The sequence below is a fragment of the Sabethes cyaneus genome, chromosome 2 (assembly GCF_943734655.1).
Source record: "Sabethes cyaneus chromosome 2, idSabCyanKW18_F2, whole genome shotgun sequence".
Classification (NCBI taxonomy): domain Eukaryota; kingdom Metazoa; phylum Arthropoda; class Insecta; order Diptera; family Culicidae; genus Sabethes; species Sabethes cyaneus.
In genome coordinates, this window is record NC_071354.1 from 65,362,764 (window position 1) to 65,390,726 (window position 27,963).

At 41.5% G+C, this 27,963-nt stretch overlaps 3 protein-coding genes across 6 annotated transcripts in view; all 3 read right to left on the minus strand.

Annotated features, from left to right (window-relative positions):
- LOC128734345 (sphingomyelin phosphodiesterase) overlaps nt 1-8,035 on the minus strand; it is a 64,797-nt gene extending 56,762 nt beyond the window's left edge. For all 4 annotated transcript variants that reach the window (XR_008411975.1, XM_053828496.1, XM_053828495.1 and 1 more), the window contains exon 1: nt 7,254-8,035. The gene's annotated coding sequence lies outside the window, so the exon portion shown is untranslated. The remainder of the gene's footprint in view (nt 1-7,253) is intronic.
- An 11,268-nt stretch (nt 8,036-19,303) lies between these two features.
- LOC128735516 (alpha-2A adrenergic receptor) lies at nt 19,304-20,823 on the minus strand. The gene is made up of 3 exons (XM_053829997.1): nt 20,588-20,823; nt 20,403-20,523; nt 19,304-20,338 (listed from the first exon to the last, which is right to left on the minus strand). Exons 1-3 carry the CDS (start codon nt 20,821-20,823, stop codon nt 19,304-19,306), a joined length of 1,392 nt encoding a protein of 463 aa, XP_053685972.1.
- Nucleotides 20,824-27,033: 6,210 nt separating this feature from the next.
- On the minus strand, nt 27,034-27,641 carry LOC128735517 (probable cGMP 3',5'-cyclic phosphodiesterase subunit delta). The gene is made up of 3 exons (XM_053829999.1): nt 27,595-27,641; nt 27,336-27,522; nt 27,034-27,249 (listed from the first exon to the last, which is right to left on the minus strand). Exons 1-3 carry the CDS (start codon nt 27,639-27,641, stop codon nt 27,034-27,036), a joined length of 450 nt encoding a protein of 149 aa, XP_053685974.1.
- Between the last annotated feature and the right edge of the window lie 322 nt (nt 27,642-27,963).

Consider the following 27,963-nt stretch of genomic DNA (forward strand, 5'->3'; position numbering starts at 1 on the left):
GATTTTCATCTACTATTTTCTTTTTTCTTATCCACAGCTCACAGCTGATGTGTTTACAATCACTCGGTGGATTAATTCGTTGCGTTATGGGAAAATTGGCCATAAATAAGTCACTTTTGCACTGCAATCACTGTATAGTTCATGATATATAAGCGCTTTGCACTTTAACGGGCGATGCTGAGTCAGAGCATACCTAATCAGCAGACAGACCGGATGAATGGCACTCAACGGAGATCATTGACATGTTTCTCGGTGATTCATTGTTAGATCATTTGAATACTGTTAGACTTGAATCAATTTATAGGGAGATCTCCATTTTTAATTTTAAAGGTTTTTGTGTGTGCTGAACTCACCGCGACCATCACGTGAATGTGTTATGATTAGGGCCGGCGCTAGCCAATTTGTCGCTCCACGCAAATTCTCAAAATGCCGCCCCAGAACAAACGAAAAATAGCCGGCGTTGCTGTGTGCAGACATTTTACTACCTACACACTCGCAAACGCACGTAGCGGCGTGAGTGAGAGATTTCGACAAAATTTTACCGAATTCGGTGCTTTTGTAAGTGTGTATGTTCTGCCACACGGAACAATTTCTTATCATTTTCTGATAAAAATTTCATGATAACATTTTTTGTTGTTGCTCAGTTTTGGTTGAAAAATTCGGTTTTTCTAACTGTTAACCGAATTCAAAAAACTCAAATCTCATGAACTAAACAACGTAAAACCTGGCTAAAAGTAAATTTTGGCGCGTAGAACGATCTCGTACAACAAACTCGGGACTGGAGCATCGCAGAAAAACCCATAAGTGACTGAATTGCAGTATTTTTATTCAGCTGTAAGTTTCACAGTGTTACATTCTTGTATTTCTCTGGTTCTGATAAAATCTCGAACTTTTTTTTTGAGTCGAAACTCCGGAAAATTTGGAGGGTTCAACTCTTTTGGTACGAAATCGACAGCATTAGCTGCATACCACTCTAGCACCACTTTAGAGTAGTGACAGCTAGCTAAATCAGGTCAGAATATAACGTTACCCGAATGTTTACGAATGAATCCGGCAAAATTCGTTTTTTCAAGCATTCTTTCATGTATAAACTATGACATCAAGTTGAGGAAGTGATGAAAGGCTCTGTCTTCAGTCCAGAGCTGCATATGCCATGCCAGATCATAGCCTTCTTTGCGAATTTATCAGCAAACACGAACTTATACTTACCTGGCACATCGCCACGCCCAGTTACAATGTAGAATTTTTGACCGGGAAGTTGCTTGAAATCCATTTTCATGAAGGTTTTGTCGTCCATTAAAATGCATCCGTTGAATTTAGTCAAAACTTGCTAGTACAAACGCCTAGCACGCTTCTTAGCTACCGAATTCTGCTTCAAGTGCCGATTCAGATGTTTATTGACACTGTAACCTTCTCAAGCAAGCATATTCCGCGTGGTTTGGTAGTTGGCATCATACCTACTAGCCATATCCCGAATGGAGATGATTTAACGCTTCTAAATATCTTCGCCTCAGCTTTCGGTCCATAGTTCCTAGTAGTTTTCTTAAGAATTCTTTGCCGCCTTTCCACACCTAGGTTTTCCTTATAACCTTTTAGAGCAATAGTGTGTTGATTTTGGCATTTTCAGTACTTTCGCCAATTTTGATCCAGACCACTACTCTGGACTTTTCAAAATGATTGTGCAAGATTTGTTTACGTCGTTCGAGTTCCATTCTGTACTGTTCCGCAACGTGATATAATATTTTGACGAATTGTGCTTCAGAAACATGTAAACGAGTTATGTCAAATGGTTCCAGTTCCTACCACAAGGGGTATACTGGCGGCGTACGAGGGGCTTCAGATTTACTTTTGGCCAGGCTTTAGAGGAAATATTTTTAATAAAAATGCTAATAAATTTTCTTAGCATGTTCACAGACGGTTTACCGTTAGATCTAGGGGTAGTCTGTCTCCTGCTGATCTGCCAGAAAAATAGCAAAGGAGGGAAAATGAAACAGAAGGAGAAAAACGGAAAAGAGCACGAAGAAAAGGGTGACAAAAGCTTGACAAGTGGGATTGAAAATAAGGAAAAATGCGAGAGAGAGAGAATAAAATTTAGCCTGAAAGAAAAACGTGAAACAATGAAGGGGAAAACGGGACAAAAAGGAAACGGAAAAAAGGAGAAAAAATGAGGGAAAACGAGGTAAAAAACGAAGAGACTAAAAAGTAAACGAAAACAAGGAAAATAAGAGAAAATAAGGAAACCCCATAGAGAAATAGGACTAAAGTGTACTTAAAAGGAGAAACAAGGGAACAAAAAAAAAACAAAACAGCGGGATGGAAAAGGAGAAAATACGGGAGCAGGAAAATGGAAAAACTACTATAGAAAAAGGTGATAAACGGGATAGATAAATAAAAAATGGAGAGAAAAACCGAGAACGAAACACAAAAGAGGGATAAAATAAAAACAGAACTCGACAGAAAAAAAGAAAAGTAGGACATATGAGCAAAATCAGAACAAACGACAGCGAAAATCGGAACAGGAAAGGAGCTAAAACGCGAAGAAAGGCCGAGACAGAAAGTAACAAAAAAGTTTGCCAGAAAAGAGGAAAAACGGAAGAAAAACGACACAGAACGGAACAAAGGAGAATCGGGACTCAAAGAGGGCGAAAACGGGACTGAAAAACTACAAGGTATACAGCCCTACGGGTTGTACGAAAGAGTGACGTAGGACTATGTCAGATCATTAGATCAAAAACTAATGTTAACTGCATTTTTGGCATATGTACGTTTATAAGAATCTGTGAGTGCCATTGTTTAAGTAAATGTTTAAAAGAGAAGAGCGAAATATTCAGATTAAATTGTTCATTGAATGCAATGGTGGCTTTGAAAATACGTGAACGGGCATTCATAAGTACAACGCCTGCAACCATCATATAGACATTTCTTTTAAAAATCACTTGAGTGCATCATAAAGGTTGAAATAGTAATGAATGACCAGGCGACAGATTATTGTATTAAATATGATTATGTGTAGCTTGACATGTTTCAATAATCTTACTTTAACGCTTGTGGCCTTTAAAAGGGCCATTGGTTACAAATAACATTAAAGCGTTCATCGCAAATATGACGTGCCAAATCGAATGGGCTACTCTTTTGACATGGATGGCAACAGGCACGTAGGTTAGCGGCGTCGTTTTACTGTCTTTTGCTACGAGAAGGTTTTACTAGTTTACTTTCACATCTTACCGCTTGTTACATAGCAAAAAATATGGCACATACGCAAAAAATTTCTGTTTTATTTGTACGAGAGTCCTTATCTTCTTACCACAGGGGTGAGAGGTCTCAAACCATCATAAAATAAATTCATGCCTCCAAAAATCCCCACATGCCAAATTTGGTTTCTTTTGCTTGATTAGTTTTCGAATTATGAGGAAATTTGAATATTATTTGTATGGGAGCCCCCTTCGTAAAGAGGGGAGGGGTCTCAATTCACCATAGATTTTTTTTTGCCTTCTGAAACCCCTGCCAAATTTGATTCCATTTGCTTGATTAATTTTCGAGTTTTGAAGAAATTTGTGTTTCATTTGTATAGGAGCCCCTCCTCTTATGCCCTCCTTAAAATTGCTCGCTTACCAGCCTATAAAATTGCTGGTTATTATCTATCTAACGGCATATAAATTGTACAGTTTCGTTTAGTAGTTTAGTAGTTATTAGCATTTGAAATCTTTCATTCAAACGTTACACTTCTATTTTCGTTTTCACAAAGTGCTACCCAGTCCCAGTATAGTAAACAAAGACGTAGTCTTACGTCAAACGAAGTGCAAAGGAACAGAGAAAGGGAACAGCGGTTAGAAAATAAAATAAAAACTGGCATGAAAAGAAGAAACGTGACAGAATGGGAGAAAAAATGGGAAATAAAAAGACAAAAGAGACTGGAAAAGAAAAATATCGACACGAAAAAGAGGGAAAACGAGACCAGAAAATGGATGCGGAACAAAAAACAAGAGAAACCAAAAACATAAAGAGAAAACCGTGTTACTGGAGGAACTGGAGGGGTTCCACTTGCCTGGGTTCCTGGTCGAACCACTGCACAGTGGGACCATTCTAAAAAGAGACGGTCAAAAGTCTTTTCTCGCCTTTCTTGACGTTTTTGAGCTTAGATGTCTTCAAAGAAGTTTCAAGCAAAAGAAACCAAATATTTTTTGATATTTTCATACAATTAGATATTAAGGGGATCACACTTGAAAAAATCAACCTTTTGTAGGAACTACATAGCAGGTTCATGTATTCAGCAAAGTTCTAGAACTATGAATTTCATTAAACTTCGCTGAATATACTAAGCAGCTATGTCATATGGTTTGCGAGATATAATTGGCTTTCTGTCGTGACACCTTTAAAATCAGTTTTTTAACTTTTTTATATACAAAACCTTATCTAACTGGTTTGATATATTCTACAAACTTTTTGATATCATCGAAATACGTAACTGTCTAGGAGATATAAATATCGTATGTAGCTTTATTTGCTTCATAAACTGATTTCAAGCAAAAATTTTACCATTTTTACAAGTAGTTTTTTCGTTAATAGGCACCTACTGGCAGCTATAATTAGCACCGCTTGAACCGCCATAGAATAGAGTAGAAGTGTGTCAAAAATCACGGCTGGGTCACCAAAGTGCACAGTAGACCTCCTCCTACTCTATTTTAGAGAAAGCAAAACTATTTCAATTGTTTTAATTAAAAATAAGAAAATATGGTCAACTATACGGCTGGTATTAAGTATATGCCGCATTTGATGAACTGATATCAAAGTTTGATTCACAGTGTAGAAATAATGGATTCTACCGGTCGACCATCTTCCATAAGTACCTCAAAAGTATCGAAATAAAGATCTAGAACGTTCTAAAGAAGAGAATGCACGGATGTGTTCAAAGTATGTTGACAGTAATGAAATCTCAGGAGTAACGGTAACAACCTATAGAGTAAACGAGAAAAACAGAAAAAAGAGGTCACACAATATATTCAAAGAGAAAAGTGAGACAAAAATCGCGAAAATGGGAACAAAAAGAAAAGGAAACACAGACTAAAGAAAACAGTAAAACGGAAAAGAAAAGAGAATAGAAAAAATGTTACAGAAAAGAAGAAAAAACGCGGCACCAAAAAATAAAAACGATTATGAAAAACGAGAAGGAAAGGAGATGAAATAAGTGTAATAAAAACGAAAATTGGAAACGAAAAGCAGGGTAAAAAAGAAGAGAAAAGACAAAAAACGGGAAAGAGAATAACAAAAAACAAGTGAAAACATGATGGAAAACAGGACTGAAAATAAGAAAAGATGGGACAGGAAACGAAAAGAAACTAAAACAGAAAATATGGTACAGAGACAGAGAGAAAAAACGGAAGAAAAGTGAGTGCAAAAACCAAGAATACGTTACTATGTTACTACTATGTCAAGTCCGATTTCAAGTTCAGTTTCAACTTTGTTTTTAAATCTACGTGCACCCAAAAGTGCGGAGTTTTGCGTTAAATGATAATAAATTTGCCATCCTACGATTACTCAATCGTAGGTGTCCAGTGTTTTGTTTATGTCATGGCACGCTAGTGATGTCTGTTGTAGTCCGCACTGCATTTTTTGCTTATTTGAAGCCAGTTTCACATTGGAAAAATTGGCAACTCCAATTTTTAGCTTTCATTTTTTATTACTTTATCCAAGCTGGCAAGGGTATGAAGGCAACTCGGAAGTAGCGCCCATCATAGCTCTAACCATCCCAAGCATCTACCTTGGGCCTCCACGTGGCAATACCTGGAACTACTCCAACTTGTATAATTGAGGCGCCAAGCTAGGAGGTGCGGGGTCGTGTGGTTTTCTGTTCCCAATCTTATAACTGTAGTTTTAGGTAATCATTGAACCACATGACTTTATTTTCAAGTGTAATATTATTTAAACTAAAATTGTTGATAACTTAATCTATTTCCAGAGATCGAAATAAGGCGCTATATCATTGGCCAATTGCAGCAAGGCTTGTGGTCTAAATATCACTAGTTCATCTCAGGTGGTCCGGAGTATCACTTTACCTTTATAAGTGAAGATAATCCCAACCGACTGTAAATAAATCATTATCTGTATGTGAAGCGTTTGGTGCGGGAGGTCGACGCTTACTACTTTCTCTGTGCTTTAAAGGAGTTGAATGGAATTAGGTATTGGTTCTGGTTCCACTTGATTCCTTAGAATTTTCTCTGCGCTACATGCTGCGTAGTTGGTCTGACCGTTGACAAGAAAAATGATTGCTCCAAGTAATCGTCATTTTCCATGATGCTTTCAAGAATTGGCTGCGTTAGTATGAGATTAGAATAGATCAGATTTATCACTGTATCTAATCTGCTGAGCCTATGTCCGATTTCTTGAGTTAGCACACGATTCTTCTTATAGACTTTAATCTTTCTCATTCCGTTTTGGCATTTGCAAACGGTCTGAACGAGTAAATTATGAAAAACCAACTTAACCGATGAAAAATGTAACAAATGGACATATGATTTATTGAAAACATGTAATTTTGACTGATGCACTGAACCAAACAATTACAGTAAATAATGGAAAACGCATGCTGCACACTGCACTAACACTAATGGAAGAACATTGATTATATATATTGATTTAACCGTAAACATCGCAATGGGTATGAAAATGAGATCCAGCCGTAGAAAACAGCCTCATTGTATTAAGATTGTTTCATGGAGAGTACGTACCTAAAATATTTTGTGTTTTTGTTACGAGATTGTACCATATTCAGGTCAAGTTTCGGACACTTTCTCACTTTTTGAAAGCTCATACTATGTATGGGAATACATTTTCAACTAACGAAACGACTCTCGTTGTCGGCACATTGGCCCAGTAAGGAATTATCCAAATATTCATATTTATCTAAGAGCTGTTAATTGACCAGAGATTTCGCGCGCGTAACTTTAGCGGGACCGTATTATCCATCGAGATGAATCAGCAACTCGTAATAGCTTGTTACCGGTAGATTGGAGTTACGAGGAAATTACAAGCACAGCACACACGATGCTGTGAAATTTGTCTGACAGAAAGAACTGTATTCGGTCTGTAACAGCAAACATCGTACTAACCTGTTCCTGATTAATAACAGGGTGGAGGTCAATCGAGTCAAGCTTAAACTATCGTTTACCTAATTGATTTGCAAACTTTGAACCACACTAACGATCACCGTTCACGACTTCACCCAAATGCTCTTTTCTGATTGTTCAAATACTTACTTCTACAGACGTTCCAATCGTACCGCTCTTCTGCCAGCGATTTGCAATCCTTCAATTATCACCAGACCGAATTGGTTGTATGGGTCAACCACTCCGCATGACTTAGCACTCGAACTTCACCAAGCACAAAACGCTCTTCAACGACTACGTCAGGTGAAAACAGCTTGCAGCTAACAAAACCAGGTGACTTGCTAACCTTTCGCACTACTCCGAATCGTTTACTTTATTCTATTTAACTTTTTAATAAACTACACGAGTTCCAGCCAACGTCGGTTATTATCTGCCAGCCAGTCAGACAGCCAGCCAGTCAGCCAGCCTCCACGGATAAGACGAACGACGCAAAGAGCAGTGACACTGATCTGCTTTTTTTTACGCACCGCACCACAAAGCCACTGACCACCAAATGCATGCAAATCTATACGTGTAGGTATACCACGCGCAGACACAATCGCACTTTTTTGTTGCTTTCTTCAATGAACTGCTCCGCTTTTCCACAATCAGCCAACGACTCTCGACTTGTGATCGTTTGCACCACACACACGGGCACTCTGGCAATTACGTCTGGACAAGACGACCGACGACGGGATGATGACTTTCAGCGCTCGTGATCGATTGCTCGATACGGAAACGGCAACAATAAACAATAATCGGACTCGAAAATAGAACGCCGTGCAAAAATAAAAAACGAAATTTGACGCGAGGATCGGACTGGACTGGAGGCGACGGATCGGATGTTGCTAACGAGCCAGACGAGACGACAATCGCGATAAAGACCTCGAAGCTGGAGAGCCGTCGTCCGCTTGGATCGGCGGCCAACACTCAACTGATCGTTCGCACCATACGGGCAGCGGAATGGACCGCGTAAATGGAATGGATGGTACCGAACTTGGCACTTGTTTCTCTCGCGGTCCTTTGTCTGACTGCCTCAGAGCAGTGGCCACCGTCGTCAGTTGCTCAGATGACGCGAACCGCGTGGACTTCATTGAACGCGACAGTGAGAGTTGATCGTACAGATGAGAGACGCTCCCCTGGGGAGCTTTTTGCGCTCCAATGGGGATGCTTAAAATGTGCAATTTTTACTAAGGGGGTCCAACTTACAAGTATTCGATAAATGGGGTGATTTACTTGGTGAATATTAACTGAGCTACTAATGAACTACCTGCATTGTAGCACCATAGATACAAAAGATGCAGCAAAACTTTATTCATCAAAATTGTTGATAATAACTAGTTCTACAAATGTTTCATATGACAAAATTGGGTCGGCTGAGACGGTACTGTCAAATGATTCAAAATTGAGTCAAAGGGACCATCAAACCATCCATGGTAAAAAAATAAAAATCTCAATTTTAGTGCCGATTGGACATCTTCTGATCAATTGCACTACCCTCCTTTGTTGGATTTCTTTCGGGAAATCTTAAGAGAAAGGCGTTGAGGTTTCTTTAAGCTAGAACGACTTATATTGATTTTATTTTTCATCTCGAATATATAAAAGACTACCTACAATTTAGTTTCCGTTAATATCACGCAAATCCAACAATGAATTCATATAATTCAACTAATAAATAATAATAAATAAATAACAAATTTATAAATAATACTAATAAATAATACTGATAAATTCAATAAGTTTTAGAGACCCACGTTGGTGTTCCCAACCAGATTACTTGGTGTGTTTAGTTTAGCTTTCTATCGTTTATTTCAGTTCCCTATCCCTACGTCAAACTATCACTATTGACATGCACAAAGGGCTAGGTCGGCCAAGGGATTACCTTGGCTGCGCCCTCAACATACCCTCGACTCGCAACGCTGAACTTCCGGTTGCGCTTTACCAGTTGCTTCCACAGCCAGCACCACCACTTTCGAAGCTCGAAGGCGTAGTAATCCAGCTGGTGTTTGCGCCCAAGCTTGTCCCAGAGTAACGAACGCAATAAGACCTCGGAGTTCCTTCGTCAACAATAACCACCGGGTGTCCTATTTTCAGTGACTCTGATTCCTCGTGTTATTTGGAACAGCGCGCAATTGCGGGCAAGTACTCCCGTATCCATCCCTTCCAAAACTGGTCGATCAATTGCCTAGCCAAATTGTAATTGGTTCTTGCAGCTCTCGATCGGTTCTGTTAAGGTCTTCGGCGGTTATAACAGTCCATTAGAGGTCAGAAGTATGAAGTGGTTAAGAGTCACTGCTTCTGGATCGCCAGGTCTCACCGAGACGAACATCACAGGTCGTAAGTTCACGATAGACTCTACTTCTACGAGAATCCGTGAGCTGGATAGGCTGTTGAAAGCGGTTCTAACACTCCGCACTAATCGCTCCCTGCTCCCTTTGAAGTGTGGAGCTGAAGGCGGGTTGAAACCCCACTTAGTGTTCGCATTGGTGAACGTTTAGGTCAAATTCTTATGCATGTCTTCGATTTCTGCTCGCAACGCACGGCTAGCACCCTGAAAATTTGTCCCATTGTTGGTATGGATGGTCACATGGTGCCTCTCGGCGAGCGTTGAACGGACGGATCGCCAGCTTGCAGGACTCCGAAAATAACGAATAGGAGACATCCAGACGGATAGTTTGTATGGACAAACAAGTGAATAGGACTATCCACCTTTTTACGAAGCGTCACCGACCATACGACCATACGCAACTTCGATACGTGGAACCGCTGACGCTGCTTGAGCTCATTTACAACAGTTTCTCGATTTCCGTGTAAAAGCTTGCGATGGTACGCATCTATTACGAAGTCCGTCAGACGGTGCCCTTGCGGCAGGGGGATATTTAAAGTCGCAGGTAGCATATAGTGACCTACACAAGTGGCTGTTCACGCGTAGAACTTTTCGGTCGTCCAGGAATGCAGATAATCTGTAGATTTTGGAGGTTCCATTACGCTTTTTTGGGCCCACGGTTTTCAGTGTTGCTACTATGTCCAGGTACGTTTCTGCTTGCACGGAGGACCACAGATAGTTAGCTCATTCAAACTAATCTTGACGGTTCAGATGTCTCTGTGAATTCCTGAATTGCTGGTTCAGGTGTCGGTGATTTGTATTGAAGAGAAAGCGTTTAAAATAGCCCACATATATTAACAAACGTTCGCACTCCGAAAACCTGCTGAAGTTTATCAATTGCTTTCTGGGGATATCTCGGTGAGGCATACTGGGTCGTAATTCTTCGGCTCTTTCTTCTGTCTCGTCCGGCGACACTTTCTGCCACTTTACCTTCCGGAAGATGGAGGAAATCCGAAGCCCGAAACCACGAGCTATTCAACTCCAAGCGGGGACCCTTGCCCCACTTCGTCACTTGGTCTGCAGTGTTCATCTTCGACGGTACCTAGTTCCACTCGGCAGTCACAGTTTTTGGCATTGTTCCACCCTTCCTAAAGGCAACAAACTATGAGTGACTTTCACAAATTGTTTTTGCCAGCCTCGCTCCCAGTAGCGTACCTTGCAGCTCCAGTTGTGGAACTGATTGTTTTCAACGGAGCGGCTTTTGCCGGGGCCAAAGAACAGCCTCCACCGCAGCTGTTTCCCCGACCCGTCGGAGAACTTCATGTCAATTCGATAACCAATTTCTAATGGTGATCGGAATCTTCGATCGCAACTGCGATGGCCTCCTGTTCTGAACCGAAGCCACACAGCACTTTCAACAAAGTGATTAGGAAATCTGGGCATTTTAGGAGTACACTATTGAAGATACTCTTTTACTATGGTTGTTGCATCTCAGACAAGACTAATCTTTCCGAGCTTCTACTCCAAGAGATAGATAGAATTCCTTCCCGGCCAACAATGCGTTCGGCGTCGCAACGTGAAAGTTTCCATTCTCCAAATTCTCCTGGATTTGCTGGTGCACGCTGTTACAGTCCAACAACTAATGATCCCGAAACTCCTACCATTTAACTGCCGCAATTGAAGATGCTATCGATAACGAAAACCTTCTTACTGTGTACTACCAGAATGTACGGGGTTTACGAACCAAAACAAGTGATTTACGATTACTGCTTTCCAGTTGCGACTATGCTATCTTGGTGTTCACTGATACCTGTCTTCGACCCAATATCAATGACTCACAGTTATCATCCGAAAATTATTTCTTCTGATGCGACCATAGCGAACTTACAAGTGATTTTCCGAGAGGCGGAGGAGTACTTGTGGCAGTCGAAATTAATCACAAATGCATTTCAGTATCGCTACCAGATTGTAATAATCTTGAGCAGGTCGTTGTTCTAGTCAAATATCAAACTTATTCAGTATATATATGTTGTATATACATATGCCCAGGTCCTAGCAGTAATCTGTACCTAGGTCACACTGCGGCAATTCATGCTATTTGTGATCGACTAGACAACACCGATGTTGTTATCATGTTGGGAGACTATAACCTTCCAGACCTTGTAACATGTGACCAAGTCCCATAGTAAATGTAAATAGTTTATCGTAAAAAAATTGTATTTGTTTTTGCATTTTGGGAGTTAGGCTAGAAATATTGTTAAACTTTAAAATTAAATTCCCTATCGGGACGCCGCGGTTACCAATGGCGACAACACACGGACCGACCGGTAGCAGAGGAGTGGCGTAACGCTTAGTTCTGCCTAAGCCTGCGTGAGGGCGTTGCGAGCCTATCGAAAGGAGTCGGAGGTTTTTGTTCGGATAGTTGAAGCGATCGGAAGTGTGTCCGCTGTTCTGCTATACTCAGTTTACCACGTTGTTACTTTTTGGTCGTAAAGTTGAGAAGCCTCCCAAGTAACAAATTTAATTTTAAGACGCACTTGAAGAGGTTTCCAGCATTTGCTCCTTAAAACCGAATATAAAAATGCAAATCTACAAATCTGCGATAAAACAGCCATAAAACCCTTATAAATCTGGGGAGGCCCACACTAAAGAAGGTTCTCAAGAATATTTCTAAAGGTCCTTTTAAAACTTGTAATTCTTATCGATATGTGTTTATAGTGACTTCCAAGAGTCGGTTGAAACTAAAAGAAAACCACCACAAGTGTTGATGATTTTATGGTTGTCGTCTCAAAGAACAGTTGCAAGACATCATACACTTTTCACAGTCTTAATTTTTTTAAATTGACTAAAAGCTATAAGAGAAAAAGCATTCACAGATATTGCTTTTCTAAAATGGATATAAATGAAAATTGAAAATATAAGCAGCTGCTTTGTTGTCAATCAGTGAGAAATTTTTCATGTCACGCTCAGTTTGTCGATGTTTTATGACATGAAAGTTAGAAAATTTTAACGCGCCGGTTATTTTCTCTAGATTATTAAAAAATTTAATTAATAAAAAAAAATTCAATAATTTCATGAAGAAGTTGATAGCTACCAAATTTTTAACAAATTGCGGCAAAAAGTCTTTTAAGTGTCCGAACATTTATTTAAAAATATAAGATCACTTATGGTATTGCATAACAACATATTTATAAACGCGCATATGCAATTGGCTAGAATTTCAAAAGTAATCAAAACAGTTCTGATCGCCATTTTTTCAATGGTTTTATCTAAATCAACCTGAAAGCGCTTATTAGACTAACATGTCTTGCACAAGACAAAGAAAAATTTTCCAAGAGGTCGATAAGTTTATCTATACTTATTGTATTCTTGAAGAAGACAATGTGTGCTTGAACAAGAATTGTTTGAATTACTTAAGGGGACCAAGTTTTTTGCAAGATAATCATTCTAGTATAAACAAAGAAAACGGCAACAAAGTGTCAATGTAAGATGTTTTTTGTGCTGGAGGTTCACCTACTTATATTGAGTTTAATATTTAGTACAGCAGTCATTATGATTACCCATATAAAATGATTTTAAAAATTCTGCACGGCAGTTCCATGCGTAAAATTTAATCTGCAAAATTTTTCATATACTTTGTCGTTACAACCGTCTTTTAAAAAATATGCTTCAACTGCTTCAACCTCTTCGAACATTTTCCCAACACCGGCTAATGACCTCTATATTCAGTTTAAAAAATACAAACAACTCTACAAACCGGCACCGGCACTGCCTCCGCCAAAATACAATCGAACCAAATTTTCTAATAACATACAAATCTACCATTGATGCATCATCACCGGCATAGTCCTTCCTCAGCTCATTTGGAAATCTTCATTGTTTTTTGATTTCGCTGATTTTTCATATGAAATCTTGCTAAAGTTTCGCGCTAAAGTATTTGTTCAATTTTCTCCTGGTTCAGATGCCCATTTTGACAGATCAGTTGTTTACGCTCGAATATTCTTTCTTCAGAGTATGCTTTCTCTTACAAGAATCTACGGTTTTAAGACGGTTTTATGGTAGCATTGTTAGGACAAACCAATCTTGCAGAAGAATGTCATAAATTTTAGTCAAAACTATTGCTAGGTTTTAAGGAGCGTCGTTTTTGAGCAGAAATCAAGTATCCTTTAAAACCACTTATAAGGTGAATTACACTTATTGATATTTCAGTTTTATACGTATTTCTTCAAGTCTCCTTCAATCATACTTCAGAAAGGTTAATCAAATAAGATAACATTCACTTGAGGAAAAACATTATAAAACCTGATAGATTTTGCAATGCTTTGATAAAACTACTATAAGAAATGCATAAGACCAATTTGCTATTGGATTGTTACTTGGGCTACTAGAGTCGTGTCGCGAAGTGTAGTACGTGACCAGAAGATAAATCCGCTTCGATCCGTCATTCCGGACGAGGTACGTCCCGTACAGTGAAACGAGCATCCGTAGGCCGTGTGGCCGTGTAGTGCATGAAGATAAAACTCCACCATCCCAGTGTCCAAAGTAAAGCATTCCTCATCAATATTCCGGTGCGCCAATCCGCAACTGAAAAGTTATTAAAGCTCGCCGAGAAGCATCCTCCCGTTGAGTGGTGATCCGGTGCTACTCTATACTGTTCCCGCCTTCGAATATCATCATTCCACAGTGCAACGGTCACGTGTTCAGCCTAACCGACACCGCGCGTCCGGGGAAAGTTACGATCGACAAACCCAGGTTAGATAGGCCGCCCCCTGGGATTTCTGGTAAGTCTCAATGCTCTCATCGACATAAGTAGAACCCTTTTACTTACAACCTTACATGGCAGTTTGACGAGGACCTAAATGGATATCTACCCATTAACGCACCTTCTGAACAATAGATCATTGCTGGCTGATGGAATGCTATGGGTTAATCAGTTCATAAATTCACGTGGATGGTGTCTAGACTTAGCCTTCGCAAACATTCTGGATGTTGTGGAATTAGGCGAACCTACAGAACCACTATTACCTGTTGGTGCTCATCAAATTCCGTTTATTGCATTGGTTAATGTTCACAATCACAATGCAGTGGTGTGTTTGAAAAAAGAGAGCAAAATATGATTCAGATTCTATTGCCTTGAATTTCAGACGATGTGACTTCGACGTATTGTATCTAGTAGGAGGCTCCATAGATTTGTATGTGTCAACCTTCTATGAAAAATGGCTTCACATCCTAAATGCACAGACTAACCAAATGTATATGTTCCTTGTGTACGTCTTGCGTGTGACCTACGAAAGCCTTGGTGGACTGCTGAGCTCCGTCTTATGAAGAATACGCTTCGCAAAATGAGAAAACGCACTTCAAGTCGAAAACTACGGCACGTCACTAAACTACACGTTAAATTCTGGTTGCTTTCAGCATGTATCAATGTATGATATTTATCTCGATTTTCGACCGACGACGTTCGAAAAGCTCTTGAAGAAGTAGACGTGTCCAACGGTGCTGGAGTGGATGGATTACCACTGTTATTCCTCAAGCATTGTGCCTGTTTTTGTTCTTTCCGGTCACGTGTATTGTCTATGAATCGCCCTTAGAGAGGACCTTCTCGGTGCTTTGGAAAGCTGCTCGAGTTGTTCCAATTCATAAGTCGGGTAACACTCAGCGTTTGCGTTTGTACAATTACGCTATTGGAAAGTTGAAGCACATGGGATTTTCAGAACACATCACTGGATGGCTTTTCTCATCAACCAACCAACCGCAAAGCTTCAGTGTGTGTCAATCCAATATGCTCCAGTGAAATTGTCATCTCGTCTGGTGTGCCACAGAGAAGCGGGCTTGGTCCACTTATTTTCATCCTGTTTGTGAATGACCTGTGCTCCCGAATAAGGCCCTTTGCTGATGATATCAAGTTATACAGGATAATTTCATCGGTCTTGGAGGGTTTAGCTCTACGAAATGGTGTCGACGAGCTTTCGCAATGGTGTCAAGGAAATGGTATGAAAATGAATATATCGAAATGTAAGGTGATCTCTTTTTCGCACCATCTCGTCTCAAACAACCATTCGTACTACATCGCTAGCAAATATCTGGAACGTGTAGACTCTATCTGCGACCTGGGAGTAACAATTGATTCACAACTGCGGTTTCATGAAGACACTATTCTGCAAAAGCAATTTATCTGGTTCGCACTACGAGGACTCCTGTAGTCCTGTGGAATGACCCAGCAAACTTGCCTGACTACGCCTTCCGTTGCATGCTCATTGGCCTGGAAACTTTATCAGCTCGGCGTAGAAAACTCCAGCAAATGTTTGTACTTGACATTAAAGAAGGAAATATTGATTGTCCTGAGTTGTTGCAGGAAATCAATTTCCATGTCCTTCGGCGAAACCTGCGAAGTATTCCTGCCATCAATTTACCCACCCATAGAACCAGTTATGGACAAATAGCTCATATACCTCCTGTGTAGGAGCATTCAATGTAGTTAGTAGTGTCCACAACCGCGAGTTTGGTATGATGAAAAACATTTGTAACCGTCGGCCTAGTCTCCGCCCAAGATTTAGGAGACTGTCGCGCGTGTAAAATGTATGATAAATATCACGAAATAAAACGTCAAGAAAATAGTTGAAATACTGTATTGCAAACAGCTTTCCCCGGCGACGCACGCAGCCACGCGCCAGCGGTTGCCCCACGTTGGGCGCCAAAGTGTAACTGACGGGGTCGTAACTGCCCAGCATCTACGAGACCCCCCTAAATCAAGCCTCAGGGACGGCAAACGTTCGCGACTTACTGTCAAGAAAACACTTGAAAACCTTCTGCTCAACTATTCCCGTTTATTCACGACTTCTCCCTTCGATAACTCCTACCTTTTGGCTTCGGGGTTTCACTTCCGGTTTCGAGGCTAACCGGGATTCCCTTGCGACGTTGGCGACATTGGAACGGGGTTCGACGGCTAACCTCCGGCGTTCCGACTGCGGGCTCACTCAGGGCTTCTGTCAAGCGCGATGGCGACGACGCGACGTTACTGCGATGGCGGGGACGCTCTCTCAGCTTCGGGGTTGACGATCGTGGTGGCAGCGGCGGACGTGATGACTAAATTCGGTACAACCCAGGTCTCGTTCCGAGTCACGTTGGTAACGTCAGTTAATCGGGGTAAATACAGGGTAAGCACAGGGTAAGTACAGGGTAAGTACAGGGGTCCTAAGAGCGAGAGGAGTTTTTTTTAGCATCCGGTTCGAGGCGGTCAAGGTCGGGACTATGGTAGAAGAATCTCTGAATAGCCATACCTGTTGTTTCCTTTGTTATACGCGGCTTTCCTTTCCTCCTTCGAGTATTTCTGTCTTTCACTTCGGTCTTCCTATAGAACCTTTTGATCTAATTTCATCTTTCTGTTTCACTGCTATGATTAGCTTTTAACGGTTTGGCTTCAGACAAGGTAATGGCTTCAATTATCTTATGTCCAACGACCTATGACCTTTCTTCGCGCCACAAACCCTACTCTCTCTCTTTCTCTCTCTAGCTGATCGTTTTCCTGACATAGTCAATCCATGCTAGCTCGACTCCATTTTTCCGCCCCCTGGTGGTGGGTGGGTGGAAACCGCTGGCGCGTGGCTGCGTGCGTCGCCGGGGAAAGCTGTTTGCAATACAGTATTTCAACTATTTTCTTGACGTTTTATTTCGTGATATTTATCATACATTTTACACGCGCGACAGTCTCCTAAATCTTGGGCGGAGACTAGGCCGACGGTTACACATTTTTAAAACTAGTTTTTGAGTCCGTACGATTTTATATAGAAGACAAGAAAACAAATAAATAATTAAATAAATAAAGCCAAATACTTTGTATTCGGTTTTCTGTTTTTGCTTGAATGCCTTCAAAAGAACTAAGTAGCATTAGGATTTTATTCTGTTTTTTGCTGATAGTTGAATACTTCGCGTTGTTCTTATGTTCTGTTATAATATTCTAGCAAATGTCCATTACCATGGGGCTTTTAATATGAGATGTGTGGTTAGCGGAGGATTTTTTGACGTAGGACTACGTCTTACGGCAAGTTTTGAGATAGGGTGTCATTCCAAAAAATCGAAAAATGCGAGCGTCACGAAAAATGAAAGGTTTTGAGCGCTAATAGCTCAGTGGTTTTCCAATCGATTTTGAATATTCTTACACCAATCGATCGGAAAATCTTCTAAGAATTGACCCAAATGAAGAAAAGTATGGATTCTTCATGTTGAACCATTGAAAAATTGAAAATAATGAACCTATGTTTTACCAGAATTCTCGCTTCGTGATTGGTTGGAAGATTGTTTACGATGATCTAAACCTATACCAACTTGATATCTGTGCTTGGGAAGTAAGCCAAAACAAGTGACCAAGCTTCCTCATTTCAACAAGATTTCTTAACACCACGGTTCAACCTAGACCATTTTGATGTCCTTGTTTGGGAAGTACGCCAGAGAGAGTAACAAAGCCCCCTCGTGCCAACAGATTTCTTACGAACGCGATTAAACCTAGTCCAATTTGATGTCTATGTTAGGGAAGTGTGCTAGAAAAAATGACACAAGTTCGTTGTCCCAACAGATCGCAAATTCTTTACTGCGAGACGATTAAACCTCGGCGAACTTGATATCTGTGTTGGAAAAATGTGCTACAGCTGTAGTGTTCGGTTATAATACGACTCTGTTTGAATACGCATGCTTGCCGTTTCATTAGAAGTGTAGTGAAAAGATGGTGCTGTTGATAAAATAGGATTGAATTGGTAAAATCCTTTCAACGTGGGAAACCATGGATAATAAAAACAATCTTTAATTTCAGTAAGGTAGCAGGAAAGCAATAGTTTGTGTTCTTGATTTTGTTAAATTGTTTTCAAATGCACAATCTGTTGAGAATTGAACGTATGCAATGTTACAACTTTGATAAATGTTACATACAACGCATGTAGCATGTATATATGTTGCATATAGCATGTATACATGAAGAATCGAATGATTACAAGCATGAATACAGGCTACTATCACTATTTCCGTAGTCCTGCGTCACCTATATATGCGGTCGTGTCTTGTACACAACCCCTCTGATTTTTTCAAGTTCTCCCCTAATTTGCCATGTTTGTGCGGAGTGCCGCTGATTTACATATTCCCGAATCTAAAGTCCCAGGCATCTTCCGAACAACTGTTTAATCTGCTTTTTTATTCACAATTTCCCTCTAATTATAAATTGAAAATAAACTTCTTAATTGTATTTTCATTAAAAGTTAACATGCAATGAAACTACATAAACTATGAAAATATGAAATACAGTCAGTCCACAATCATGGGTCACACACAATTATGACTTATTTTAGCTTTATCTGCCGATACGTGATGCGTGAATGTTATAGTAATTGATTGATAAAGTTGTTGCTCATACGCAGCACTATTAATTTGATCTAGCATTAGATGATATTTAAACGGAAATTAGGAGCTAGAGCTAAGATGACCCACCATTGTGTGTGACCCATGATTGTGGACTGACTGTAAATCTAATCGACTCTGATGTTAAATTTAGTACGAAAAGTTTAACTAAAGATTATTTTTTTCTTTTGTAAAAAAACTTAACTTTGTAAAATCATAAATATTTAGACAAATCTGTACAGTTTAGTTTCGAACACCCCTAAGTTGCTTTGCAGTAACTTATCTACGCACAGCACGTAGCTGTCTAAATTCAGGCGCAAAAGCGCATGGTGAATTTCTTTCAGCATTTCTACAACTGATCGTTCGATTAAGTTACGGACAGGAAAAGGATATTTTTGAAAATTGTTGCATTGGTACACTAACAAAAATCGGTCTTAAAAGTAAAACTTTCTTAGCGAGCATATTTCTTACGCTTTTGCTTAACAATTTGCTGGTTGCTTGGTTGATCGGCACTATTTTGCTCACGTGATGTTACACAACAACGAGTGCATAATGCTTTCAGAAACACCGTCATTTTGATCGTTTCGCTCAGGAATGTGTAGATTAGCGGATTCAGTACGCAGTTAAGCATGGCCATGATTCCGAAGGAATAGTGCAGAATCCAATACAGATTAGTGACGGCTATGCCGTGCATTTTGATCAGCAAATAAATCCAGTTCGGAAGTCGACACACCAGAAACACTGTCATGATGAATACGATGGCCTTGAACATGCGCAATTGTCGTTGTTTTCGCGAATTCGTTGCTGGACTGCTGATGGCGTTGATTGTGGGCAGCATTTTCGTCGGCACTGGCGGTGGTGGTGCTTGACACTTTGGTGTCGTGTAGAGATCCATGCAGTTCGAGCAGGTGCACTTCGTTGTGGAAAGAACGCCTTGTGATAAGGTTGGAATGGGATTCGTCGAGCCATCGCTGGTGGTGTTTGTTTTGCGATCACTTGATGACCCCGTCGTCGTGGTAATTTTTTTGGCTTTGTCCGATTTTCTGTGACTATCGACAGGATGTCGACGAACCCAAATTTCTTTGGCGATGATTGCGTTCAACCACACGAACGAAATCACGAGAGGAAGAAAAATAACGGTGAAAATTATCCCGAAATAGTATCCGTTTTTGCTCTTGTTGGTGGCACAAATCTGCGCCATAAATGTTCCGATGATCATTTCCGGATCGGAAGAGTCGGTAATCAGCACTATGATGTCGTAGATCTGGTAAAGAGTAAGCATAGGACTAGAAACTCCAGCTGATAGACCCCAAATTAGGATAGCACAAGTAGCACAAAATAATCCACTCGGTTCGTAAGTTCCCTTGTTCAAACGGACCACTGCCATATAGCGGTCCAGTGCGATAGCCACCAGAGTCACACTGTTCACTAGCACTGCTAAAGTTTGGAAAAATGGAGCAAATGAGCAAAACAGTTCTCCAAGTGTCTGCGGTTTAAAAAGAAACAGGGTGATTAGTTTCAATCTACGCGAATAAATTTCGCATCCTTACCCATAATGCATTGTGTTCATTATTAAATTGTGATAAATATATAACTGACGTCATAACAACAAACAGAATATCGCTGAAGGCCAACGATAGCAAACAAACACGAAACAGATGACGTTGTTCCCTGGTACGAGATAATTTTCATAGTTACAATCACTGCCATAAACCACAATAAAAAAAAAGTTTACCTTCTAAAATTCGTTATGATGGTAAGAATATTTCCAAAAATCGACAAAACTAATATAATAATAACAAACACGGTAAAGGTTGTTCTCTGTTCGGTGGACAGCTTCTTTAGAGTGCTCTCCAGGTAATACAGCACGGAATCATCCTGGGAAGTTAGGTTCAAATCTTGCAAAGCTTGCGGCGTGAAATTCGTCGACGTTAACCAATCGAACAGTTCTCCATTGATTGCGGAGGCCATTTCGTAGATTTTTCCATATGTTTTAAAAGCGCACACTACACGAGCAACGAAGACGACGACGACGATTGGAAGGAACAGCACTTCCGACGGTTATATAAGTGAGCTGCAACCAGTACCGGTGCCAGTTCCGGGTTGTTGGCTGCACGTGGATCGTTGTCCTTGTTGAAGTACGGCGGACGAGATTTACGACCGGATTTGAATGGTGCCCTCACTGTAATGCTCTAAAGCAGCAGGCTTTTCATTCAATATGTAAAAGATTTCCACGGGTTCTTATCAGTCGCGCTGTGGAAAGCGTCTGATAAAAAAAATTACCACCGCCTGTTCACGTTTAGATTTGTGATGTAAAGTATATTGGGTAGAATAGTAATTTCCAAACTGATATCATATAAATTTGAGGCACTACTCCAAGCGTATGTTAAACCTTTACTTTTGAAGAGCTGATTAAATTGCCAGCCAGATTTATTCGTGCACGGGCTTGTTGTTTGATACGATTGCTTGTTATTATATCGGCTACCGATAAGGGTTGAACAATGACTTGTTCGTTGGAATCACCATTATTATAACATCCATAGATACATAGATAATGCTAGAAAGATTTGGACTTTAACCGTATATGACCGATTGAGGGTTCTATTCGGCGTTTAACCCTGGAATCCGGACAGCTGACAGCCATTTACAAACTATTTCTGTTAGATCATAAATCTGTCTAAAGAAAAACTAGCTAGCTTAGTTTTGTTTCAAACAGGAAAAGTGGGAAAGTTTTAACTTAAAGTGTTTCGAAACTATTTTGTGATAGGTAAAAAACTCTGGAATAATTTTGCTCTTGCATCATCATCTTCGATTACCATGTAATTTACACCCCTTCACTGCGAGTTTTTTTTGTTTCTGAAGCCCTTTCTTTAAACAACTTTGTTTGCAAAAGAAATATTTTTACGAACAATTGTTTTTCATCTAGAATTCTTTGTCACGGTTGCAGGTGCAGCAGATCTAAGTCTATCTATGAAATGCACAGTCAGGGATGGTTCGATCACTTTGGCTCAATTTTGATTCATTTGACAGTACCGTCTTAACGGGGCCAAATATGACAAAGTTATGTATGGAACATTTGTAGAACAGGTTATTATCTATAATTTTGCTGAATTAAGTTTTGCTGTATCTTTCGTAGTTACGGCGCTACAATGTTAGTATCTTATTAGTGACTAAATGAACGTTCATTTAGTCACTGATGAGTTACTAGCATTGTAGCACCGTATTTACAGACGTTACAGCAAAACTTTGTTCAGAAAAATTGTAGATTAGAATTAGTTCTACAAATGTCCCATATGTAACATTGTAATATTTGGTTCGGCTGAGACGGTACTGTCAAATGAATCAAAATTGAGTCAAAGTGATCGAACCATCCCTGTGCACAGTTATTCAATTCTTCATGTGAATGCTAATTGAATGAATTGTTAGCCAATCTGTTAATTACAAAATTTGTTAGCCTCAACGGCTACAGTTGGGAGGCCTATAAAAATAGATTTCTCTAGAGTTTTTCTATAGAAAATCTAACTGATTGAAGCGAACATTTGTATGCATATTACGGTAACTTTCAACTGTATTTTTACATATTTTATATGTAAAAATAGTTATTCAAGCGTTTCTAAAATAAAGTGAATCGCGGTTAATGCGATACCTATGGATTGAATAAACGAAAGTCAAAACCCGACTATACACTATAAATACTCTACTATAACTATAAATACTCAGCCTCAAATGGAGCCTGAGGAGTACCAAAGCGCCCTCCACAGTAATCAGTCCTTACCGCATCATGAGGGAATCTGATGCGGTGGACTCTTCTTTCTCCTCAACTCGTGGAATTCTATATGAACAATCAATACCAAAATAACTTCAATGAGCGCGGACGGATAAAATAATCCATGGTGGTATCCAGAGATCTCCGCCGATGGATACGAGTAGAAGTGCCAGCGTAAGCGGAAAGGGAAGCGGCAAACTTGTCGCTCCAACTGCATCTACGCCGGACGCAGCGATGAACGGCCCGTCGCTAATAAACCCTGCTAGCACGGATGTTATAAAGTTGTTGTGGTAACCGAAATATAACTAATTTCAGTTGTAATTCGGTTACTTCAACTAAATGGAGCTCTAGTGTGCTACTTGGGAAAGCAGTGGAAGGTAAAAGAGACGTGCTACCAAGAGTGGTAGCGGCGTCTCATTAGCTCGATGCCATTATCGAGTTCGTGGCAGGTCGCAGCACCCTGGCGAAGGACCTGAAATAAAGTCTGCTCATGCTTCGGAGCACCATGCGTGCTGCGACGAAGGAACACAGTGAACCCGAAGCGCGAGTAAAAGTGGCAGAGAAGGAGACCGAGAAGGCGTTTGAATCGAAGGCTGTAGAAACGGATGCCTGCCTATCAACGACTACACCGTGGCCCTTGCGACTATGGAGCAGTCCAATGACAACAAGGTATCTACCAAACGTGCAAGGCAGTCTCCGAGGGAAGAAACCCCTACGGGCCCGAAGAATCGCTGAGGGTCGCAAGCCAACTGAAGAACCCACCAGGAAGAAAGAGGAGGATCGAACTCCACCGAAAGTGGTCAGAAAAAAGAGGAGCAAAGGCGATGCCCTTATCCTCAAAACTGAGGGGCTGAGATATTCAGAAGTTTTGAAGGCCATGAGAGGGGACGATCAGCTGCAGGGTCTTGGCGCGGATGTGCGGAGTATCCGCCGCTCCCGCACGGGCGACGTGATCCTTGAGCACAAAAAGGATGCCACTGAGAAGGGTTCTGCCTACAAAGTGCTGGCAGAAAAGGTCCTTGGTGATAGCGTACAGATCCGCGCACTAACGCCTGAGATAACTCTCCAGCTTAAAAACCTGGACGAGATCACTGAAGCGGTGGAACTGGCACGAGCTCTCACGGAGCAATGTAACGTGGTAATGACTACCGAAGCAGTTCGTCTGCGCAAGGGACCGGCCGGAACCCAGGTAGCTACAATAACACTTCCACGGGTAGACGGATATGCAGCCCTGAAAGTGGCTAAGCTGAAGGTGGGATGGTTCGTATGCCCACTGAGCGTGTTCCAGCAGCCGGAGGCCTGCTTCCGGTACTTTGAGTGAGGGCACAAGTCTTGGGGTTTTAAGGGGCCTGACAGAAGCCACCTGTGTCGGAGATGTGGCGGTGCGGGTCATATAGCGAGGGACATTACTGCGCCGCCCAAGTGCCTGATATGTACAGGCCAACGGGCCGCTAAGCACACAACAGGAGGCCCAAAGTACCCGGCAGGCACGCCGGCGGCTAAAACACGGGCGTAGTGCAGGTAGCGCAACTAAACTTGAACCACTGCTACGCGGCCCAGCAGCTGTTGTACCAAGCAGTTACTGAGTCGTTGACGGACATTGCCATCATCTTGGATCCATACCGCATCCATATCGGAAACGGTAACTGGCTCGGATAGGTCCAGGACGGCGGCTATATGGACGACAAGCAGGTTCCCGGTGCAAGAGGTTGCAGGTCAACTGCAGACGAGGGATTTGCGGTTGCCAAAGTGGGTGGAGTGTTCTACTGCAGCGGTTTTGCTCCGCCATCGAGCAGTTTACGCGGATGGTAGACTGAGTATCAGTTGTGCTGACTGGTCAGCACAGTGGCGGGCGACTTTAACGCTTGGGCGGTTGAGTGGGGAAGTCGTCGCACGAACCATAGAGGTCGGATTCTGATTGAGGCTCTGGCAAAGATCAACGTAGATCTGGCGGCACCACAAGTACCTTCAGTAGGAATGGTGCGGAGTCCGCTATGGGGTCGGTCAGATAACGGGGCTGCAGGCGGCGGGTAGAGCCAGCACTCCAACCACCCGTGGATGGAAGGCATCATACTTCGATTCCGAAGTATTTGTGGAAGCAATTCGAAGAGAGTGCGGTGATCGCGAAATGCCCGATCCGAACGCTGATCATTTGGTTGAGGTTCTGTCGCGAGCGTGTGACGCCACCATGCCTAGGAAAAGCCGACCTAGGTATGGTAGGTCACCGACTTACTGATGGGCAGAAGAAATTGCGGAACTCCGCGGAGCCTGCTTTCGTGCAAGGAGAATTATGCAAACAGTTCGTTCGGACGAGGGCAGGGCAGAATGTTGAGTAGCACTAGTTGCTGCTTAAGAGTGGGATAAAAGCTAGAAAGCTAGCCTGCTTTGAAAGGTTATGTGCTAGTGCCAATACGAACCCGTGGTGTGGTGCCTACAGGGTCGTAATGGTAAAGACCAAAGGCCTGATTGCGCCCGCAGAGCGATCGCCAGAGATACTGGAGCGGATCATCGAGGGCCTCTTTCCGCTCCACGAGCCAAGGCCTTGTTCTCAGGCCGCTGGGTCGTCCCACGGCCGACGTTCCAGTATCTCAGACCATAGCGTAGGACGGTCGGCCTCCATGCCGAACATCCAAAGTAACGTGGGCGACGGCGGTTTAGACTGCCAACTTATCCAGCCGGCTTTGTCGAAAATCGGTCTACAACGGAAATATTTAAACAGCGACAGATCCTTCAAAAGGGTCGTGAATACAGAGTTCTCACGCACCATACGTTCATTGACTTCGCAGTCGCATATGATATTATCGACTGGAAAGAGCTATGGAAAATCATGGACGAGAACAGCTTCCCCAGGAAGCTCATCAAACTAATTCAATCTACGATGGATGGCACACAGTGCTGTGTTCGGATTTCGGGTAGATTGTAAAGTTCATTCGAATCACGCAGAGGGCTTCGTCAAGTTGAATCTGCCTAAGTCTTTCGTTCAGAGAACCAAAGAACTGGGGGGACTACATACGTACAAAGTGCAGAAGGCTCCAAACGGCAGAAGGTGACGAATGGTAAAGTACGGTGGGAAAGTCACGGGCCGAAAACTTTACACCCAGATGGGGACGAAACCTCAATATCTCATCATGAATAATGAGACTTGCGTCAAGGCGGATTTCCGGCAGCTTCCGGGACTACTGTTCTTTACCGCCCAGCACAAGTTTGTTGTTTCGGAGGAAATAAGGAAGCAGAAACTTTCAAAGTTTGCCAAAAAATATATGATTTGGCAAGCGATCTGTTCATGTCGCAAATGAAGTGCGCCATTCGTGACGACCGGGACTGTAAACGGGCAGATCTACCTCAAGGAGTGTCTACAGAAGCGCCTGCTTCCTCTGTTGAAGCAACACGAGGGCCCTGCAATCTTCTGGCCGGATCAAGCTTCGTGCCACTATTTAAAGGATGTCCTGGAGTTGTACGAAGCCAACATGGTTACTTGTTACATCCCAAGGAGGTGAAATCAAAGGAAGACATGAAGAAAAAGTGGGTGTCCGTATTTTATTGTCTGAAAGTTTGAAAAGGACATAACGCAAGTGTTAGTGACGGATAATATAGTATGCCTATGAGAACGCTTTCCGAACACTATGACAGGTTAGCAAATCCTCTTGCCGTCAGGAGCCACCTTGCTGACGATTGAATCTACAAAGAGTGGCATTAAATAAAAAATACCAGACCCAGTTTAGAAGACAAGAACTCAGCGCGGGCGTTAATGCTGCAGCGGTGGCCGCGTCATAACCTAGAGTGGTACAAGCAGAAACCAAGGGAACAAACCCACTTTTTTAGGAATAAGATGTGCCGCCTGGAAGAAATGGCATAGGGGACTTATGTTCACTGTCAACTCACTTCACTTGCGGGCCTTATTCTTACAGTCCCCGCACCTCACCTTAATGGGAATTGGAAACTATGACCGGAGCCACTAGATTACTTTCAGAATCGCAAATTAGAGGGCAGGATGACGGTGAGAATAGGGCTCCAACTTATATTTCAAAATTATCATTTTCAAAAATTTCATGAAATTAATGTTTAGGGAATGAAATTTCACAATATTGAGGACTCATGGCAACAATAACAAAGCAAATCGGAACAACCATATTCTTTATTGTGTTAAATTTTATTATTTATTTTTATTATTAAAACCTATGCACAATTTTTAAAATGGCACTCATTTGAGTACATGTTTAATTTGATCGCCTAAAATACTGTTATAACCAGTTAAGGATTCTGACGTGGCGGTTAAAATCTATGTGGGTACACACAAAGCTTGATCAAGAGTGAAAGAGTACATGTCTCTTACAATGTAGATGCCCATTTCGACTATTAATCATAAATCAAAGGCATTCAGCTTAGTGTCTAATAGAGCATGTTGTGTGTAGCGCTTAAACATAATACAAACGAACTACAGACTTGCTAATTAGTATATCCCCATCGAAAAATCTGGTTTCGATGGTTACATTTCCAGTCAGTATCTTGGCTGGCATCATTTGTGATTCCGGTGCTGCTTCGATAGTAGATTGCCAGGTGTTTGTTGTGTTCGGGCTAACATAACCCATCTCAAAGAACCATTCCTCCATGATACGACCCTTGAAGTAAACCTGCAATTAAACAATCGATTACGTCTACAATCAGCTCGTTCATAAATAATAAGAATAGGTTAACCATGTCTATTAACGGAACCTACCTTCTGATCTAATCGAAAATTTTGCATCGATTGTACTGTGCTGAAATTAATCTCCCTGGAAATTGCCTGCAGATCCAAAATCTTGACCGGCACTCGAGCTTCATGCTCCACATCAAGCAGGGAAAAGTCTTTATTTTCTTGCCAGATTATTTTGTCGGTGGCAGCATCTCGGAAAATCATCCAATTTCTGAAAAAAGATTGGTTGCGAATGTAAAAACAATGAAGGAAAAACAAAATACTAGAACTAACAGGAGCTTACATTTGAAATCCATCCCGAATCTTATCACTTTTGGAAGGTTTGAACATGATTATAACGGGCGTTTTTTGATTAAACTGTCCAAAACTCTGCACCACCACCTAACGTCGTCCTTCTGATGCCGTCGTCGTATGCGAATGTTTGGAGAGAATCAAAATTTAGGTAACTCATTTCCACCGAAGAGTCACTGCAAGAGATTCACTGGTAATAGCACAAATTGAAATATTTATAAGTGGAGTGAATTAGGTACTCATCGTACCTAATAGGTACCATTACCTATACCGACAGAAAAAAACTACCTAGGGCAGAAGGCTTAATGAATCGTTTGCGCTGAACAGAAATCCCCCTCCTTCAGTCCCCACCTGGATTGTA

Coding starts and splice junctions, on each gene's coding strand:
- LOC128735517 (XM_053829999.1), bottom strand. CDS start 27,641: ATGTTCAAACCTTCCAAAAGTGATAAGATTCGGGATGGATTTCAAAT. Junction 27,523..27,594: donor ATTCGGGATGGATTTCAAAT/GTAAGCTCCTGT, acceptor ATCTTTTTTCAG/AAATTGGATGATTTTCCGAG. Junction 27,250..27,335: donor ATTTTCGATTAGATCAGAAG/GTAGGTTCCGTT, acceptor GTTTAATTGCAG/GTTTACTTCAAGGGTCGTAT.
- LOC128735516 (XM_053829997.1), bottom strand. CDS start 20,823: ATGGCCTCCGCAATCAATGGAGAACTGTTCGATTGGTTAACGTCGACG. Junction 20,524..20,587: donor ATCATAACGAATTTTAGAAG/GTAAACTTTTTT, acceptor ATCTCGTACCAG/GGAACAACGTCATCTGTTTC. Junction 20,339..20,402: donor ATGAACACAATGCATTATGG/GTAAGGATGCGA, acceptor TTTAAACCGCAG/ACACTTGGAGAACTGTTTTG.